The sequence below is a fragment of the Toxotes jaculatrix genome, chromosome 10 (genome assembly GCF_017976425.1).
Source record: "Toxotes jaculatrix isolate fToxJac2 chromosome 10, fToxJac2.pri, whole genome shotgun sequence".
NCBI classification, from domain to species: domain Eukaryota; kingdom Metazoa; phylum Chordata; class Actinopteri; family Toxotidae; genus Toxotes; species Toxotes jaculatrix.
This window is the reverse complement of record NC_054403.1, coordinates 12,525,160-12,543,723: the sequence shown is the minus strand read 5'-3', so window position 1 is coordinate 12,543,723 and position 18,564 is coordinate 12,525,160. Positions and strand designations below refer to the sequence as shown.

The 18,564-nt window shown below is 40.2% G+C and overlaps 2 protein-coding genes across 3 annotated transcripts; one reads left to right on the top strand and one right to left on the bottom strand.

Annotated features, from left to right (window-relative positions):
• Positions 1–1,212: 1,212 nt before the first annotated feature.
• On the bottom strand, positions 1,213–5,568 carry LOC121188053 (cis-aconitate decarboxylase-like). The gene is made up of 6 exons (XM_041047595.1): positions 5,419–5,568; positions 4,834–4,888; positions 4,190–4,377; positions 3,692–3,784; positions 3,167–3,372; positions 1,213–2,653 (listed from the first exon to the last, which is right to left on the bottom strand). Exons 1-6 carry the CDS (start codon positions 5,434–5,436, stop codon positions 1,729–1,731), a joined length of 1,485 nt encoding a protein of 494 aa, XP_040903529.1. The 5' UTR covers positions 5,437–5,568; the 3' UTR covers positions 1,213–1,728.
• Positions 4,340–11,451, top strand: LOC121188051. Of its 2 annotated transcripts, none has more exons than XM_041047592.1 (11): positions 4,340–4,473; positions 6,557–6,751; positions 6,836–8,305; positions 9,132–9,224; positions 9,315–9,419; positions 9,525–9,634; positions 9,734–9,925; positions 10,028–10,190; positions 10,295–10,460; positions 10,821–10,915; positions 10,995–11,451. In XM_041047592.1, the coding sequence occupies exons 2-11, from the start codon at positions 6,595–6,597 to the stop codon at positions 11,078–11,080; spliced, it is 2,637 nt and encodes an 878-aa protein (XP_040903526.1). In that variant the 5' UTR covers positions 4,340–4,473; positions 6,557–6,594; the 3' UTR covers positions 11,081–11,451. The 2 variants fall into 2 exon arrangements, with proteins under 2 accessions (XP_040903526.1, XP_040903525.1); XM_041047591.1 differs by lacking the exon at positions 4,340–4,473 and adding an exon at positions 5,428–5,878.
• The last annotated feature ends 7,113 nt before the right edge of the window (positions 11,452–18,564 follow it).

Below are 18,564 nucleotides of genomic sequence, written 5' to 3'. Positions count from 1 at the left end.
ATATGTCACATTGATTTACAGTTGAAAACCACAGCTTCCTCATTCATCACACATTACAGTTGGATTGGTCTGTGACTGATTTTGCTTCTTCTCTGTTAAGTTCAGTTGAGAAGATAGGTAAAGGCTGGCTTGCAGATAGTAAGGGCTTGCTTTCTTGGGCTAGAGATGTGAATGGTCAACCTTAATGTCAAAACAACCGATGCAGGCAACAGGAAGGACGACCCAAACACAGACTAGCAGGCAGGAACAATTGAGACACTTTATTGGGAAATGTGATGATGACAACAAAAACTTACAGGCTACATTTAGGAATGACTCAGACGGGGAATTTGAAAGAATCATTGGGCTTACTGATGATGTAATGAAGAAAAAGTATGTGCAGAACCCACTTGACCTGGTGGAAATATTTAGAGCCGGCATTATGGACTTGAAGTGCAAGGGCATGTACTGACAGTATTTGGGCAGCATGTCAAATGAAAGGTTAATGGGGGTCACGAGTACCTGTCTGAAATCTTACACTCAGCTGCTAAAGACATAATGACATACCCAGCTATCACCTGTCTTATCATGATTAGCATGTCAATACAAGGAAGTGGAGCATGACAGATTTCTTCTGGCATCAGATAATATCAGTGCCAGTAGATCTGTCCTCAGGCATTGCTGATTTCTATTATGACAACTTGAATGGAATTTTGGTTTAAAACTTGTCTTATTACTTTCCCAGCATATCTTAGATTTTATACAGGTGATGTTATCAGAAAATGGGACTGGATTAAAACATACCTCTAGATGCAGATAATAATGTGAATTTACCCAACACTCCTGTGAAATACTTCTGTCAACTGACTGTGGTGGGGGAGTTGTGACGGTTTCGAGTGTCAGTCTCCAGCAGGCACACAAAAACTTTTGTTCCCAGGAAAGGCCATTGTCTCACCTCTTACACCTACCTTGATCAGATTTATTCCATGTATTCGCCTAACACTGACGTGCAGGGTCTTTCAGTTGGTAGCACATTGAATGATGAGAGGAATAAACGCCCAGGTGGATTGAATGAAAGAAATGGCTTAAGGAATGTTTTCGCTGTTAACTTCTGTTTTCTTTTACCACTGCTTTCACAAGATCATTCCAGGAAACTTGAAAAATGTTCCTTCTCATTGTAAATTGATTTAGGAATGAAATACAGTATTATGCACATATTTTATTGTAATCCTTTGCAATTGATCAGCAATGTTTAAATACATCCACAAACAGGCAAATAATATGTTCAAATCAAGACAATTTTATTAAGGCTTGTAAGAGAATACAGAAAGAACTATAAGATCATTTGATGTAGATGGTATAATTAACAACTACATTTTAATATAGCTTAAATAAAATATAGCACATTATATAAATTATAGAGCAGAGTACATTACATAAATATTTACTGCAGACTGAAATAAAAGAATGTTTAAGTTTAAAAGTCAAGTAATTAATGTGTAAATATGGCATACAGTGTAGTGGCCTACAGCTGATTCCCATGAACTTCAAGTGCATCAGGGCAGAGTGTTATGTTGTATGTTGGACATATGATATTTTCAAGTGTTGTGGACAAATGTGTCATATGAGATCTTTAAATTCATTTTAGTTTAATACTTTTAGTAAAGTGTCTTTAATGTATTGACTGTGGTTTGAAGATGATTTTTCATTTTCATTTATGTACAATATTTTTTGTTTTGTGGTTGTTGTTCATTGCAGCTGTGAGAGAAGGGGGGTGCAGTTCCCAAGTCTGTCCAGCTCCTCCACCACTTCAATCAGCCTCTCAACCTTTTCTGAAGGAAGCACCGCCCCTGCGTTGTTTCTGAACTTCTTCCTCAGGCTCTCATCAGACAGTGGGTTGCGCCAGTGACCATAGAAGGTGTCACAGCGTCCCTTCAGAACGTCTCCTCCAACAAGCGTCACCTGGACTTCGCCATACATGTGGTTGAAATTAGCAGGGTTGTCGTGGGGATGCTCCACATGAACACGGCTCAGCAGAGTGAGCAGCTCAGGGCGGTTCATGGCAGCGGGAGTGAAGGACTGCACAGTCACCTCGCCATCCAGGAGAGCGCTGCAAGCATTGAACTGGAAGGAGTGGCGTGCTTCATGCTCAGACTCAGGGAAAGGCCTGTTGATGTACTTTGATTTAGGGACTCTGAGCTGAATCTCTTGGACATGAGCTGGGGAGACAGTGTCAGGGCCAACTCCCACAAGAAGCTTATGGACTGAGGCTGCAGCATCTGCCACCCAGTGCATCCCCAGGTGGGCGGGGAAGTGCTTGAAGCCCATGTCCTGCTCCTCTAGCAGGAATGTATGGCCATCATTGGGTGATTCTAAGGGCTGTGGCACGTAGTCTTCATAAAAAGCACTGAAGCCAGCCACCCCTGCAACAGCATCCAAGACCAGGGAACTTGCCTCTAGACCTCGGGAGGCCAGCAGAGCGGCCTCCAGCCCCAAACGTGAAGCGTCACCAATGTGCAGGGGTTTAGACTGAGTGGCAGCATTAGCCATTGGAGCTCCAGACAGAGAAGCAGCTATGGCCAAAGCATGACTGCACTGGGAGTGATCCAAGGACAAGAGGCGAGCACAGGCAGCTGCACTTCCCATTGTCCCTACAACACTGGGAGGGTGAAACCTGGTGATGAGAAAGAAGGAGAGAAGAGACACTTCGATCAGTTGTTTTGGAGCTTTCTATTAAATAGGTGCTTCCTACCCAAGCCCTTGTGACATGTGTTTCCAGCTACTTCACAGCAGCAGATAGTCATGCTGAGTCATGCTGCTGTGGCCCTGCTTGGTAGCAGGGCCCACCACACGCAACCCATGATGGTCCATTCCCCTCATCTGCAGTACTGGAATTTTTAAGTGAGTTTTTTTATATGCTTAAAATACCTAGTATATTTTATAGGAAGCACAATGATGCTTTGATTGTGAAGAAATTATTGAAAATGTAATGTGTTTGTCACCAAGTCAGTGGAGCTTTATAAGTAGTGCTCTTCTTCTTATGAGCAGGTAAAATACAAATGAGAAATCTTCAACAAGGAACTGCCTAAAGTGAAAACCACACCAAATCTTGAAATCACTGTAATATTGTGATCTTAACTTAAAACAGGGTCTATTTTCAATCTGGCTCATGGTCTGAGGCACTCACCTCTTGGGGATGTTGTGGGCCTCGTTAGAGAACCTCATCAGTCGACCCTGGATCTCGATGCCGACATTGAAAGCCAGCAGGAAGTCCAGGCCACTAGGTTTGCTGTTAGACGGCATCATGTCACTTAGTGCTAACACAGCAGGAAGGACCACTCCTGAGGGATGAGTGGCAGGGTGCCACGTATCATCAAAGTCCATGGAGTGAGTCTGAAGCAAGAGGACAACTTTTTAGCAATGCAATAATTGTATATCTAAGAGTGAGATAATTATTCATTAATTTGCACACTGCTTGTTCACAGACCTTCTTTAAAGGTGTTTGCAGACATAAAAATAGACATTTTTTCAAACAGGTAATATGTGGTCATATCAATATTTTAACCCCTCCTGTGATCGGCTGCTCAGACTGGACCATTGCTGAGAATGAAATAGCATTAGCACAGATTGTGGTAAAGGCTTTGGTGTATCTGAGTTTGACTGGTGTACTTGGGACAATAATGACACATCTTTTCCACTTATTCATACTCACCGCCACTCCATTGACAAAAGCTGCCAGTGTCGGGGAGAGCCTGGTGCCCCTGCGTCCGTATACAGAGCTGATGTTATGAGGAGCATACATGTGCTGAGGGGAAATGACAGAGACAGGTAAACAGGGAATCATCACAAGGGCCTTTAAATACAAATTGTAAGTCACAGTCTGCCATCATCTGCACACACAAACACATTTGAAGTGAAGTTAGCTCACCACTCTTCTGAGAAAGAAACAAAGCTGAATATATTTGTGAGTCATGTCAGTCAGGGGAATTCAAGGAGAGAATTCACAGACATGGAGTAACAGAAAGAAAAGAAACTGTGTGTAAATTCAGCATGATAATAAATAGGTTTTTCATCATCTCATCCATCAACGTGTAGCATTTGACTTATGACTACTGTTCATATGTGTGTGGCAAGGCATTTTCTTCCATCTGTTATGTTATCTTATCAGATAAGACCTACATTTGTCTTTTTTCTTTCCCCTCTCCCTCACCTGGCAGTGCTGCAGGACCAGTTCAAACACCTCTGTTGTGCTGCCGATCAGACCAACTCCAATGCTGTCCAGCACCATTCTTTTGCTGCGGTGGAGGACTAAGGAGGACAAGTGCTGGGGCTTTACTTCACTGATGAACTTCCCAAAGCTGGCTGTGACTGTATCCTCAGGGGTTGGGCATTTAAAAACTGCCGGGGAACAGGAATGATGTGTGGAGAAAAGCATTGAGGAGAAAGAAGAAAAGAACGGAGGAGGGAGTGGCAGACAGAGTCAACATTTACTAGGTAGGTACAGAGTTTGAAAATAAAGTGAAATGGTTTGTTACAGCATGACCCAAAAGAGTAACATGTCTCCATTATCCTTAAGTCTGTGTGACAGTATTTAGACAGCAGGTTAAAATAGAGCTGAATATACAAGAAGTCTAATGAGCTAAACTCAAGGTCCCCTCAGTAGCGTTTTTCTCCAGGGCTTTCAACTGCATCTTACAGTGTTACCAAGAAAACTGAAGATGCCTCACATGTAAAGGAGTGGGGAAAAAACTACTAAGTGGAAAGGAAGTCAAGATGACTTAATCACAATTCAACAAGCTAGTGTTCCCAAGGTTACGAGTGACCTCAGTCATGCTCAACCAGATGCTGGTTTACCTTCCACTGCAGAACTGTGTATTCCTCTGACAGCAGAAAGTGCTCCCATGGTTTTCTGTGGAACACAAGAAGGAGGTTGAATACAAATGTAAGCTACTGAGGGGAACATTTAGTGCATTACCTCTTATTAGTTATTGGCTGTGGACACGCAGTCATTTTGTGGCTGAATTTGTCTATACAAATAAAGTTACATCTGCCTTGTTTTGGAATTTCTACTATAATATTCCTCTGTCAGGCTCTTTTGAAAGGTATGTTGCTGGTGAGGTGGAAATGTAACAGGTGTGGTACATCATATATAATCTGTTATTAATGAAAATAAAAACTCTGTGACATTCCCACCTACTGTGCACTGGCAAATAAAAAAAACACAAATAAACCACACAATATATGCTATTTAATTATCTTAAATTTTGTGTTAACTCTTTCAAACAACTTCTTGTTAAGCGGTTTTAATGTACCCATGAATCTTCTTTATTCCTTCTCGCAAAACTAACATTTATAGCCTTCATTACTGTCTAACCCTAACCCAAGGGGATGTGTTCCCCTATTCATTAAAAGATCTCTAAAAATAATGTGAATATTTACCTGCAGTTTGGACATCATAGTTTCACAGTGGTGTTTTTTGTCACGTTACTGTTTTTCTTCTTCCAACAAACTTCTTTTTGCTTCAAGGTTTCACCGGCGTTTTCTGTATTGATGATGTAGATTTGCTGTCAAGAGGTTGTGAATGATGCTGGTCTTAGTTTGGGAGTTGCCTGTCTTATATAGCCTGGGACTTGGCAATGATGACCAATTCATACCTTTCTGAAACAAGGAACGGCAGGCATATGATTTCAAGGAAGGAATTTCCATTGTACTCATCAACATAATCAAGATTATCGTCAGCTGAAGAGGAGGGTGACAGGTGTGAAATTTATGTCATAGAGGTGAGAGATAGTAATGTAGGTTAAACTCCTCCTACAACCAGACAAGCCTTATTTATGACAAACCCACATTCTTGCTTCAGGGCAGTTCAACACTTCATCTGTGCATGCATCTTGACCAAGTAAGGCTTAATTCCCACATTTGACTATTAGCTAATGATAATAATAATAATAATAATCATTTATTAGCTATAACAGAAAGTATTATTTATGCAGACAGCTGCTGTATTTCAGTCATTTTAACTGGGAATTTGCATACACCTTCTCTGTCTCTTGGGCTTTCATTTCACCACATAACATGTAGCTCAGGCATTAACTTTTCTTTTAAAATTTTAAAAATTGTGTTTCTATTTTAATGTATACTAGTGTAGTAGTATCGATGACAGGTCCTAAAAAAAGATAATCAGAAACTCATATCCTTAAGTTTACTGTGATTAGCTTCCTCAGCATTGGTATTTTAGTCAAGTTGTTATTTCCTGCTACATACATTAGAGTCTCTTTCTGCATGTTACAGTACTCACAATACTATAGAAAATAAATTGACGCAGTAAATGAGTCGAATATTCCTTGAAGATGTTGCCAATTGTATCCGTAATTAATATTGTAAAGAGTATAGTCTTGACTAAACTGCTGTATATGAAAAGTGCCCTTTGAAAACTGTTATGAATTGACTTGTCTTGAGTTATTGCATCTGTTCTGTATTATATTGCTGTACATTTCAAAGAGGCACAGGCTATTATCTTGTCTTTGTTATTACATTTTAAAAAAACATTCAAAAACATTATTACATTGGTTACCAGTTTCAGCAAAACTTCGTAGTAACAGCAGAGAAACAACTATGGCAACATCAGATGGGTTTCCAGCCAGTTTCTATGGTGAGCCAGGAGTGCTGGGCATGTTATCCAATGGGATCAGTGCATTCCTTGTACTTCTGCAGAACTTCAGTACAGCGCGTACTGGCATTGCACCAGTAGGAGTGGAGAACATCCTTGCAGGTAAAGCCTGTAGTAAATGTGCAAGGAAATATATTAAAAAGTAAAATAAAACTGATTTGTACTAATTCACAACAATTGTTACAGGTGTCCATCTGATCCTAATTGGTGGTATATGCCAATTGGTGGCCGGACTGCTTTCCTTCAGAAAATATGATCATCTGAGTGGCACTGCCTTCATTGGCTATGCTGCTCTTTGGGGCAGTTATGGTGCCACCCGAATCTACTTTGGTGCCTTAGATGAAACTCGAACCCCAGCTCTGATACCACATCTAATGATAAACAATATGTCCCTGTCCACTAATGTGACGAACAACACGTATCTATTTCTGTCCATAAAAGAATCAGCAATTGCTGGTCTGGTCCCCTATATTTTTCTGTCCTTCCTCCTAGCCTTCTGCTCCGCCACAGTCAACTACATCATGCCTTTTGTTTTTGGGGCCATCACAGCCACCTTAATTTTTGAAGCAGTAGGTCTGGTGGCGAGCTCTTGGGCTCTTGTGGTCTCTGGGGTCCTCGAGTTGCTCATTCTAATGTTTGCCATTTATGGTTCAGCTGCACTGCTCCTCAAAGGTCTGACTCAGCGTCTGGTCCTCAAAGGCTTTGGTACCCCTCTCTTTAATGTTCTCCTGCTAGGGACCGCAAACTCAGCAAGTGCCCAGAGCATTGGACAAGAGAAAAAGAAAAACACAAAATACGCAGAGCCCATGGCCTTGGGTTTCTTCTGTGACACTGTTGCCCCCTTCATCCTCGCTTTCTACAGCTTTGGGTATGTTAAGTCCTTTGGCCTAGGTGCTGCATGGGTCTCAATCATCTCAGCCGCTCAGCTGTTCTCAAGTTACTACGCCCATCTGCGCCAAGATTGCTACCACACCACCAAGTTTGGTCTTCATGCTACATATTGGCTGATTAAAGCGTGGGATGAGTTTGTGGTATCTGTTCTGATTGTAGAGGACAGTAAAGTGGTCTCAGGGAGGGAATCAATGGTGGGGGACTGGTTCTTTGTGGTAGCAGGCTTGTTGCTCTGCGTGGGAAGCCTGAACATGGATGTCCTTGAACTGATCCACAACATGCTCTTTGTCCTGCTCACTGTCTCAACAATCCCTCAGATCCCTCTCCAGGGTTACTACATCTTCTTTGGTGTAGCTTGCTCCCTGTTCACTGCAGCCTCCTTTTATGGTACTTTCTCACGTCTCATCAACACAATAGCAGAGAAGTCTCTCATCCCTGTTGGCCCTCAGCCCATCTCCACTGAACAGCTACAGAGAGCCTTCAAGTGCAGCAGATCTAATCAGGGAGACGAGGAGGTGTTTCAGGCTTCAGATGCCCTGTTCTACCTTTCAAATGGAGTTGCAGCTCTCTCTGCCCTGCATACAAGCGTGTCAAGCTCAAATCTCTCCTTCCTCAATCTGACAGTCCCTTGGGTCTTCATCTCTGGAGCCATCATCCAGGTTTATGTCAGCCGGCTGCAAGTTACAGGAGGTGGCCATTTTGGATCCGTCATCTCGGCCCTCTATGTAGCAGTGTGGGCAACCTGGACTTGGTTTAGGTTTGCAGGTATGTTGGTACAAACTAGGGCTGCCCCCAACCAAAGATTTTCCTAGTGGACTAGTTGTTAATTCATGGCTGAGAATGTTAAAAGTAACATTGTTAACCATGTGCTACATTACACAGAACTACAAAACCATAATAATGAGTCTTCAAAATATCACATTTACAAGAGCATGGCAAAAGCAGTGATGATTCTGGATATCTGTACAGCCAGCAAAGACACTGATCATTCTGTTGATGTATTTCAGCACATCACACAACCTATTAACTTGTAACTGTAACACAATAATTTCTTATTATGCCTTAATTAAATTAAATTTTACAAGCGTACAATACATGATACAATCTGCAGCAACACCAGCAAAAGTGGTAATGATTGTGAATGTGTTGGAACAGCCTGTAAGGAGACATTTACATGCGAAGTGGCTAATGTTAGATTACTTACGTGTTTCAAACGATGAGCCAGTTTTTGAAGTTAAAAAACGATAGGCAAAGATTTGCCTGCAGAGTTTGCATGTCACTGTCTTGGGGTCATTCTTGACCCTCTTGAAATGATCTGCCACCTTGGATTTCCTGCCCAACATAAGTCATTTGTACCTAGTAAGTGCAGAGAGTAGCTGTGTAAACAATGTCTGTCCACCCTAGTCTGCCGAGTGTTGGCATTTACTATGTAGTTTCATTTTTTTCCCTGTGACCAAATGTGAGATCAAAGCTTCCTTGATGAAGACTCTTCTCATCGACTTTGTTAGGTTGACCATTAGAGAGCAGCCCCGGTACAGTGAGATTAGATGGAGATTTGTTTCAACTGAATCACCAGATGTTTTGTTTCCAGGCAATCTACTACAACTTCCCACAGACGACTCCAATGGTTTTACAGCAGGAGCCATTGCTTTCCTGGTCATTAATGCTTTCCTCGTGCTCATAGGTAAAGTTAATAACAATAATTTTTTTTTTTTTTTAATATTACCAGTCGTAGAATTGTTACTACCTGACCCAGTTGTAATTCTTTCCACAGCTGCCTACAAGAACCTAGTTTTGCTGTTTCTAACGACAGTCATGGAGGTTGTTCTGGTCTGTTTCCTGCTGTCCACCCTGCAGCGACTGCCGTACGAACTAGAAAGTAAGTGTAAATTACAATGTTTTAAAATTATAGGTGTGTATTTACATTTTCTCTACAAACTATGGTTCTAATTATTTAAACATCGTAACAACTTGTTCTTCACAGTGGCCATGCTTGCTCTGCTTTCAATAATTTGTGTATATGGAGCTCTGGCATCACTGGTCAACTGCATCTTCTCACAGAGACTGCTGCCTGTGGGACCTTCCTTATTGAAGGTAAGCAATGAATAGACTACTTTTGAGTTGTATTCTTCACAGTGTTGTTTTGGTCTGTTCACCTGATGAATAATGTACTTGTTCTGTGGTCTTCCTTAGAAAGAAGTGAAGCAGGAAACCTCTTCAGAGCTGCCCTGTCCTGTGGCAAATTCACGACTCACCAGTGGTCTCCTGAAGATCGCTGGTCTTCTGGAGAAAGGTGGAGTATGTGGTATCCCCACAGACACAGTCTATGCCCTGGCCGCCTCCTGCAAGAATCCTCAGGCTATAGAGAAAATCTACAACATTAAAGTAAGGATGAAACATGAGGTTCTAGTTGAAATGTAATATGGGACAGATCATTAAATCCAGTTTCCACATTGCGTGTTTCCTGCTTTCTGTGACCTGCTCCAGGACAGACCAGCAGAGAAGCCCATCTGTATCTGCATCTCTAGTGTGGAGCAGCTGGTAGCTGCCAAGCCTCCCTTCAGTCCTCTGCTCTGGGAGTTTATGAGGAATGTGTATCCAGGAGGAATCAGCTGCATCGTCAGCAAAGGAGACTGGCTCTTCAGGCTCGGTGAACAGTCTTTGGCAGCTTCACTTAAACATTAATAACTCAGCTGAGCTTAAATAAAGTACAGATAGGAGTGTTTGCCTTACCTTTTAATTTATCATGTGTAGGAGTGGGCCCAGCTTATGACCGTGTTGGCACCAGGGACAGCATCATGATCCGCGTCCCTGACCACACTGTGACCAGCCACCTTTGTGACATCACTGGGCCCCTTGCTATAACCTCAGCCAATCCCAGTGGAGAGGCAGACAGCACCCACCACAGCATGGTCATCAAGTAAGCATCTTTTAAACAGAACTTTACTGTTCTCAAGTCCTCATGCACATCTTCTGCTATTCTTCTGACCTACTACACATTGCTTCATGTTTCGTTTTTTGTTTATTCTTTTTTCTACTTTTGTCTGTTTAATTTTTAAAAATAAATTTTATTGTTTTTGTTATTTCACTTTGCTCAGTTTTGTTTATTTCACATTGAAATGTTCTGTCTATGTATACTTTGTTCTTTTTTATTGTGTGCATTGGTCTCCAGTTGTTTTACTATCTTATCATTAACTTGTCAGTCAGCTGTAAACCGCTTTGAATTTCACTTATCAAATGAAGTTTTAAAAATTTTGAAATGCAATTTGTTTTGCCACAGTCGACTAGGACACAAGATCCAAGGGGTTCTTTGCGATGGGGACTCAAATGAAGTAGTTGCTTCCACCGTGATCAACTGCCTTAGGATTGATGAAGGTAAAAATCTAAATGTCCCCAAAAATGATTATTCTTTTCATTTTTTTAAACACTCAAACTTATCTTACTCTTTTCCCAGGGACCATCACCATTATGAGGGAAGGCTGTGTCCCTGCAGTAAAGGTCCAACAGATCTTTGACAGAGTGAAAAGCACTATGTTGTGAACAGTAATCGTTTCTTACAAGGTCTGCTTCTTTGACTTCTGCATTTCCAAGGGCTAATTTATGAAAACTATGAACAAGATTGAGTTGAAATCTAATGTAGTGTTGGTTATACCGTTCTTTTCTGGGGGTGTCAATAAAAATTTAGCTAGCTTACAATTGCAATACACAGTGCAATTTTACATTCTCAACAAAGGATTTATTTCATATGATAAAGACATGCAAATTTATCTTCTGTTGCTATTTGTGTTTAAGCTTATTGTGCATTAGTGTGTTACTTTTCTCTGCAAATAAACCTTTAAATTATGTGCATAAGTTTTATAAGCATAATGCAACGGATTCATCAAACAACAAACCATCTTCAATATTTATAAAAATGTGTTTAATCATACACCATATAAAAATGAAACTCAGTACATAGTGAAGACTGCTGAAAGCTGTGCTTTCATTTGCAATAAAATCTTGCTTGTGCTGAATGCATGATATATAAGATGGCAAGACAATACATAGTTACCCCATGACATGGCACACACACAACACAGATATAACACAGAGAAATGAAAGGGACATGGAAAACAGTATTCAAGCAATGGGACAAGATGACTGTTACATGAATTAGAGAACACTGAGTTACACATACAATGTCTTGCTTGTGGTGTTTAAAGTCATAAACCATCCTATGCCTTATCCTTTAGTTGCCCACAGCTAACACTACCTCACAAACTGTGTTGTGATGATTTGTGCTAGCTGTCCTGCTTTTGCAGATAGGGTGTCTCTGCTAGAAAGACATGTCCATCACCGAGGACACTCTCCTAACATGACCTAGAAGTGAAGGCAAATATTGTTACCCGGTGACCTGACAGTGAGCCTGTTAGTGCTAGCACAAGCCTCATCGAAATGGTTTCACCAGTATTTAATGGACTCTGAGAGCAGGAGGAAAAGGACTCTCTGGTCTAATGAGAGAAAAACTGAACACTTTCAGTTCCAAACACTATCCCTGGCAAACAACAGGCTCTGCTCATCACCTGGCTAATTCCATGCCTACAGTGGAGCGTGGTGATGGCAGCATCGTGCTACAGGGGTGCTTCTCATTAGCAGGGACAGGGATACTTGTCAGACTTGAGGGAACAGTGAATGAAGCCAAATACAGAGAAGTCCTTCAAAATAATCTGCTATTGAGTGCACCCGACATGAGACATGGCAGTTCCACCACAACAACATCCCAAAACATACAGCCAAGACAATATAATAACATAATGTATGACAGTTGGTCTGATTGTCAAGACTGTTTTTTATGCCAACATTTGCATGTCCTACACATTAGAAAATAACAGAGCGATACTTGCTGGAAATGAACAATGATGGTATTATTAATAGTAATTAGTGTTAGTGCAGTGCCTGCCAAACTTTGATGATTTTATCAGTGATATCATCAAAATTATAATTTTATTCAAGATTAAAAAAAATATAAAATCAATCAAATATACTGAATTAAATTTATTGAACAATACTGGATTAAATATACTCAATAAATTGAATCCAGTCCAGGAGATTAGCAGGAAAAGTGGGTAGGGCACATACCACAAGGTTTAACTGCTCTGAGGACCTTGTCATGATGCCATCTGTGTATCCCCTGGGTAAGTACGGTCTTGAACCCTACCAGTATGTGTGCCAATGTGTCTCTAACTGCAGAACTTGCACATCGGGTCCTCCCTCATTCCCCACCTTTTAAGGTTTGTTGGGGTTGGAAGAGTGATGTACACTGATGTAAATATGAATGTACCATTGTCTGTTGCCAAGAAATGATCATGTGCATATAAGATTAACATTTTCCGTGTTTAAACAATGCAAATAGTCTTGTGATGAGCAAAATGCAATGAACATTCATGATGAAACAGAAACTTGTCTTAGTGAATGACTCATGAACAGGAAAACAGGATGTATGAAAAAGACTAAAACACTGCTGAATACATTTTAGAGAAATAAGAGATTAAAATGGTCACATAATTTATGACAGTTTTTCCAAGTTTCATTACATGTGAAGACTTATATATGCTTGGATGTAGATTTGGGTTTGGACAGTAAGGACATGTCACTACCAATGTTAAGGTGTTTCTGAATTGTTCTTGCTAATATTTTTACCCATCTTCAATGATCTTAAATTTTTGATGCCTCTCTGAGTTACCTGTAATATTTATGAGCAACTATGAGTTTATATCAGCTTCCTACAGTTGATATAAAATGGAACCTAGTTTTGCTGTTTCTAACCAGTCATGGAGACTGGTTTGTTTCCTGCTGTCCACCCTGCAGCAACTGCTGTACAAACTAAAGAGTGAGGGTAAATTACAATATTTTAAAACTATATGTATTTAAATGTTCTCTACAAACTATGGTTCTAATTGTTTAAACATCGTAACAACTTGTTCTTCACAGTGTCCGTGCTTGCTCTGCTTTCAGTAATTTGTGTATATGGAGCTCTGGCATCACTGAATCTTCTCCAAGAGACTGCTGCCTGTGGGACCTTCCTTATTAAAGGTAAATAATGAATAAACTACTTTTGAGTTGTATTCTTCCTACTGTTGTTTTGATCTGTTTACCTGATAACAGACTAACTTGCTTGTTTTGTTGCCTCCCATAGAAAGAAGTTGGAAAGAAACAGGAAACCTCTTCAGAGCTGCCCTGTCCTGTCGCTGATTCACGACTCACCAGTGGTCTCCTGAAGATCGCTGGCCTTCTGGAGAAAGGTGGAGTATGTGGTATCCCCACAGACACAGTCTATGCCCTGGCCGCCTCCTGCAAGAATCCTCAGGCTATAGAGAAAATCTACAACATTAACGTAAGTGTGAAAAATAAGGCCCTAGCTGGAATGTAATATGGGACAGATAATTAAATCCAGTTTCCACACTGAATGTTGTTTAAACTGCTAATGATGAATTCTCAGACCAGCAGAGAAGCCCATCTGTATCTGCATCTCTAGTGTGGAGCAGCTGGTAGCTGCCAAGGCTCCCTTCAGTCCTCTGCTCAGGAAGTTTATGAGGAGCGTGTATCCCACCATCAGAAATTCAAGGTCAACGACCTTTGGTTTGATTTGATTTGGAAATGTGTATCAAAGACGCACGTAAAAACAACTCTCTTTGGAAATAACCTTGGACGCTCTTTCTTTGCAATGTACTAATGCCCGTTTACAAGAAATGATCTTGTGCATATAAGATCAGAAATGACGCCCATAAAAAAAAACAATCCTTGGCATTTTGTTTAAGCAATGCAGATAGTCTTGTGATGAGCAAATTACAATGAACATTCAAAAAGAAACTGAAACCTGTCTTAGTAAATGACTCATGAACAGGGAAGGATGTATAATAAAGACTAAAAGACTGCAGAATATATTTTAGAGAAATAAGACATGGAAATTGTCACATAATGTATGTCAGTTCGTCTGATTGTCAAGACCATTGTTATGCCAACATTGGGAGACATATATACTCACCGGCCACGGACGACCTGCTGAAGTTCAAACTGAGCACAAGTATGGGGAAGAAAGGTGATTTAAGTGGCTTTGAAAATGGCATGGTGGTTGGTGCCTGGAGGCTGGTAGGAAACTGGTCAGAAACTGCTGATCTCCTGGGATTTTCCCACACAACCATCTCTAGGGTTTACAAAAAATTGACCAAAAAAGAGGAAAATATCCAGCGAGCAGCAGTTCTCTGGATGAAAATGTCTTGCTGATGCCAGAGGTCAGAGGAGAATGACCAGATTGGTTCGAGTTGGTAGGACAACACTGATAACTCAAAGAGCCACTCGTTACAGCCAAGGTTATGCAGAAGAGCATCTCTGAATGCACAACACGCCGAATCTTGAAGCAGATGGGCTATAGCAACCCAAGACCTCACCAGGTGCCACTCCTGTCAGCTAAGAACAGGAAACTGATGCCACAATTCATATGAGCTCACCAAAATTGGACATTAGAAGATTGGAAAAACATTGCCTGGCCTGATGAGTCTCGATTTCTGCTGCACCATTAGGATGGTAGGGTCAGAATTTTGCGTAAACAACATGAAGGCATGGATCCATCCTACCTTGTATCAAAGTTGCTGGTACCACCAGCAGCTTTGATACAAGGTAGGATGGGGTGAATGGTGGTAGTGTAATGGTGTCGGGGATATTTACTTGGCACACTTTGGGCCCCTTAGTACCAATTAAACATTGTTTAAATGCCACAACCTGCCTGAGTGCCATTGCTGACCATATCCATCCCTTTACGACCACAGTGTACCCATCTTCTGATGGCTGCATCCAGCAGGATAAATTGCCATGCCACAAAGCTCAAAGCATCTCAAACTGATTTCTTGAACATGACAATGAGTTCACTGTAGTCAAGTGGCATCCACAGTCAGCAGATCTCAGTCCAATAGAGCACCTTTGGGATGTGGTGGAATAATTTTTTATAAATGTATAAATATAAATATATTTATGAATTATATAAATCAACCAAATATACTGAATTACCTTTAATGAACAATACTGGATTAAATTTACACAAATAAAATACATACATAAAATACATTTCTTTTAAAAATAACCTTTGCAGCATGTTTATGCCTTTTATTTGAAGACTGACAGGTCTTTACGTGAAGATTAGCAGGAAAAATGGGTAGGGCACATACCACAAGGTTTAAATGCTCTGAAGACCTTGTCATGATACCATCTGTGTATCCCCTGGGTAAGTACAGTCTTGCACCCTACCAGTATGTGTGCCAATGTGTCTCTAACTCTGCAGAACTTGCACATCGGGTCCTCCCTCATTCCCCACCTTTGCAGGTTTGTTGGGGTTGGAAGAGTGATGTACACTGATGTAAATATGAATGTACCATTGTCTGTTTCCAAAGAGATGATCATGTGCATATGTTATCAGGAGACACATTTTCCGTATTTAAACAATACAAATAGTCTTGTGATGAGCAAAATACAATGAACATTCAAGAAACAGAAACTTGTCTTAGTGAATGACTCATGAACAGGAAGAATGGTCACATAAAGCATGACAGTTTGTCTGAGCTTGATACATACAGTAGATGCTTGGGCGTAGATTTGACAGTAAGGACATGCTGCTACTAATGTCAACATGTTTCTCGCAAAATGTTGGTAGTTATGATAAAGAACAAAAGACTGGGATATGGGGGATGCCCGATTATGATCTGGCCAGAGAAATTGAAAATGTCTACATTGGAAAAAATTAACATCAGTGGATATTATATTTTTATTTCAGTGGTTAAGTGTTAATTTGTGAGTTGAAAAGACCCGTCAAAGTGACATCACATCCTTTTTTAAAGAAGATAAAAGAAGATAAAATTGTCATTTTCTCTGGAAAATCTATCACATCAAAAAAGTAAAAAAAAAAAAAAAATCATAAGTCCAGTTTAAGGCAAGTAATATCAGCAAACATGTATTCAGATGAACTTTCTGAGAAGTTAGGCTCTTTACGGGTATACCTGTGCGCGCCTGTGCTTGTGAATAACAAAAGAGTTATGCAAAAAAGCGCCCATGTTGCTATCTAGTATCTGACAAAAAAATGTCCCCACCAAAGACAAAACCAGACATATGCCCTTAAGCAGATTAACAAATAGTTAGAACCCTCATGAGAATTCATCATTGGCAGCTTAAGCTTTTGTGTATTTCCTCAAGCATCACGTCAAGAAAGTCACGTAGACATAACATTTGAACTTACATTCAGACATTTCTGTTTCCTACATCTCTAGAGATTGTGTAAGCTTAATGCTTAACTGGGATCATGACAAAGCACATTTGTAAGCAAATTACCACCTCAAACCACATGAAATCAGCAGCTTTGATATAGACATTAAGTTCCTGTCTGTAAACTCTATCTGCACAGTCACACTAAGCTCTGCTTTGTGACCACTTCACAATGGGATTTTATCAAGTCTTTACAAAAACAGTTAATAATCTTAAGCGAAATGTACACATTGAACTTCTCAACAGCTTGTAGAAAATTTATATAAATAAAACCCACAACATTGTGAGCATCACCTGAAACTCAGTGGCAATGTCTAGTTTTACTTCTGTACGTTCGTTTTAATTTCATTTGTTAGCTTTAGTTTCTCAGACCACTTTAGAACTTACAAACTCGAGGTGTTCTAACTTAAGGTCTTTGACTTGAAATGATGAGTTGAATGAATGAACTGCTGAGAGTTCACTCAACTCATTAAATGAAGTTTTTAAAGAAACAAAACTGGCATAATAAAAGACTTCCCAGCATGCGTTGCTTGAGTTAAAACTCTCCTTTTTTGTAGTTTAGAAAACAGACATGAGGTAAGCTTGCTCTGTGTGTCCATTTCATGTGAAGGCAAGTAATTATTGTTTCTTTTCATGATAATGTAAACAAAGCTAATCATGATGAAGGGTCATACTGAATTCAGTCTGTGCCTCCATCCATTCAAAGTCTAAGTCACTGGGAGCAGCCTTGCAGGAAGAAATGATGTATGGAGAAGACAGATTCGACAGACACTGTTAAAATGGTGACAAGATGTATGACAGCTTGTCTTGTGGAGAGTTATATACATATGTAGAGGAGATAAACAAGTAAAAGAAAAACCTTGTGAGAATTCTTCATTAGCAGTTTAAACAAGTTTGAAAGATAGTTAGCACCTCCAACCATCTGAAGCCAGACCTTAAGGAGAACAGTTAAGGCTGCAAACCTAAACTCTATTGCCATGCATCTTTCCTTTACGATAAAGCGTTTAGGGCTGGTTCAGGCTTTCCTTGAACCATCCCCTAGCTAATCTGCTGTAGGCTTAGACTCCCGGGGTATTTCCCATGATGCATTGAGCTCCTCTCTTCTCCTCTCCCTCTCCTTCTGTTTCCATTCATATCCCATTAATGCCTGTTATGAACTTGGCTTGTTCCCTTTCTCATAGTTTTGTGCTTTCTCATCTCTCTTCTCTTCTTCTGTCGTTCTCTGCAGGGACATCTGCACTTGAAGCTGTTGTGTCTGGATCTGTGGCTGCTGGCCATCTACTGCCCCCATAATTTGTCTTAAGTATCATTATTAATCCTATTATTACCCTTACTATAATTAGTATCATTAGTTTTACTATTGTTATTGTTTGTAATATCATTTGTCCCATTACTACTCCTATAACCTTCTTTTTATTATTTTTAGTCTTGCTATTATTATTATGTGGAACCTACACTGTGCTATGTTCTCTTTCCCCCCTCTTCTCTCTTTTCATTTAAATGTAGTCATTTCAGAGATGCAGCCTTTAGTTATTCTAACTTTCTGTTCCCTCACCATCAGGTGCACTAAGCTATTTTATTATTTAGGACATTTTATTTCTTATGTCTGCTCAAATCTTTTAACTCTATATAAACATTTCACAGTCCAGCAGTCAATGTGATTACATTTCATGACAGCAGCTGATGTGACAGAATAGGTATACTTTGAATGATTTTAATCTTTTTAAAGCATGTAA

Coding starts and splice junctions, on each gene's coding strand:
- LOC121188053 (XM_041047595.1), bottom strand. Junction 4,378..4,833: donor ACACAGTTCTGCAGTGGAAG/GTAAACCAGCAT, acceptor GTTCCCCGGCAG/TTTTTAAATGCCCAACCCCT. Junction 3,373..3,691: donor CTTTTGTCAATGGAGTGGCG/GTGAGTATGAAT, acceptor CTCTTGCTTCAG/ACTCACTCCATGGACTTTGA.
- LOC121188051 (XM_041047592.1), top strand. CDS start 6,595: ATGGCAACATCAGATGGGTTTCCAGCCAGTTTCTATGGTGAGCCAGGA. Junction 8,306..9,131: donor GACTTGGTTTAGGTTTGCAG/GTATGTTGGTAC, acceptor TTTTGTTTCCAG/GCAATCTACTACAACTTCCC. Junction 9,420..9,524: donor ACTGCCGTACGAACTAGAAA/GTAAGTGTAAAT, acceptor TGTTCTTCACAG/TGGCCATGCTTGCTCTGCTT.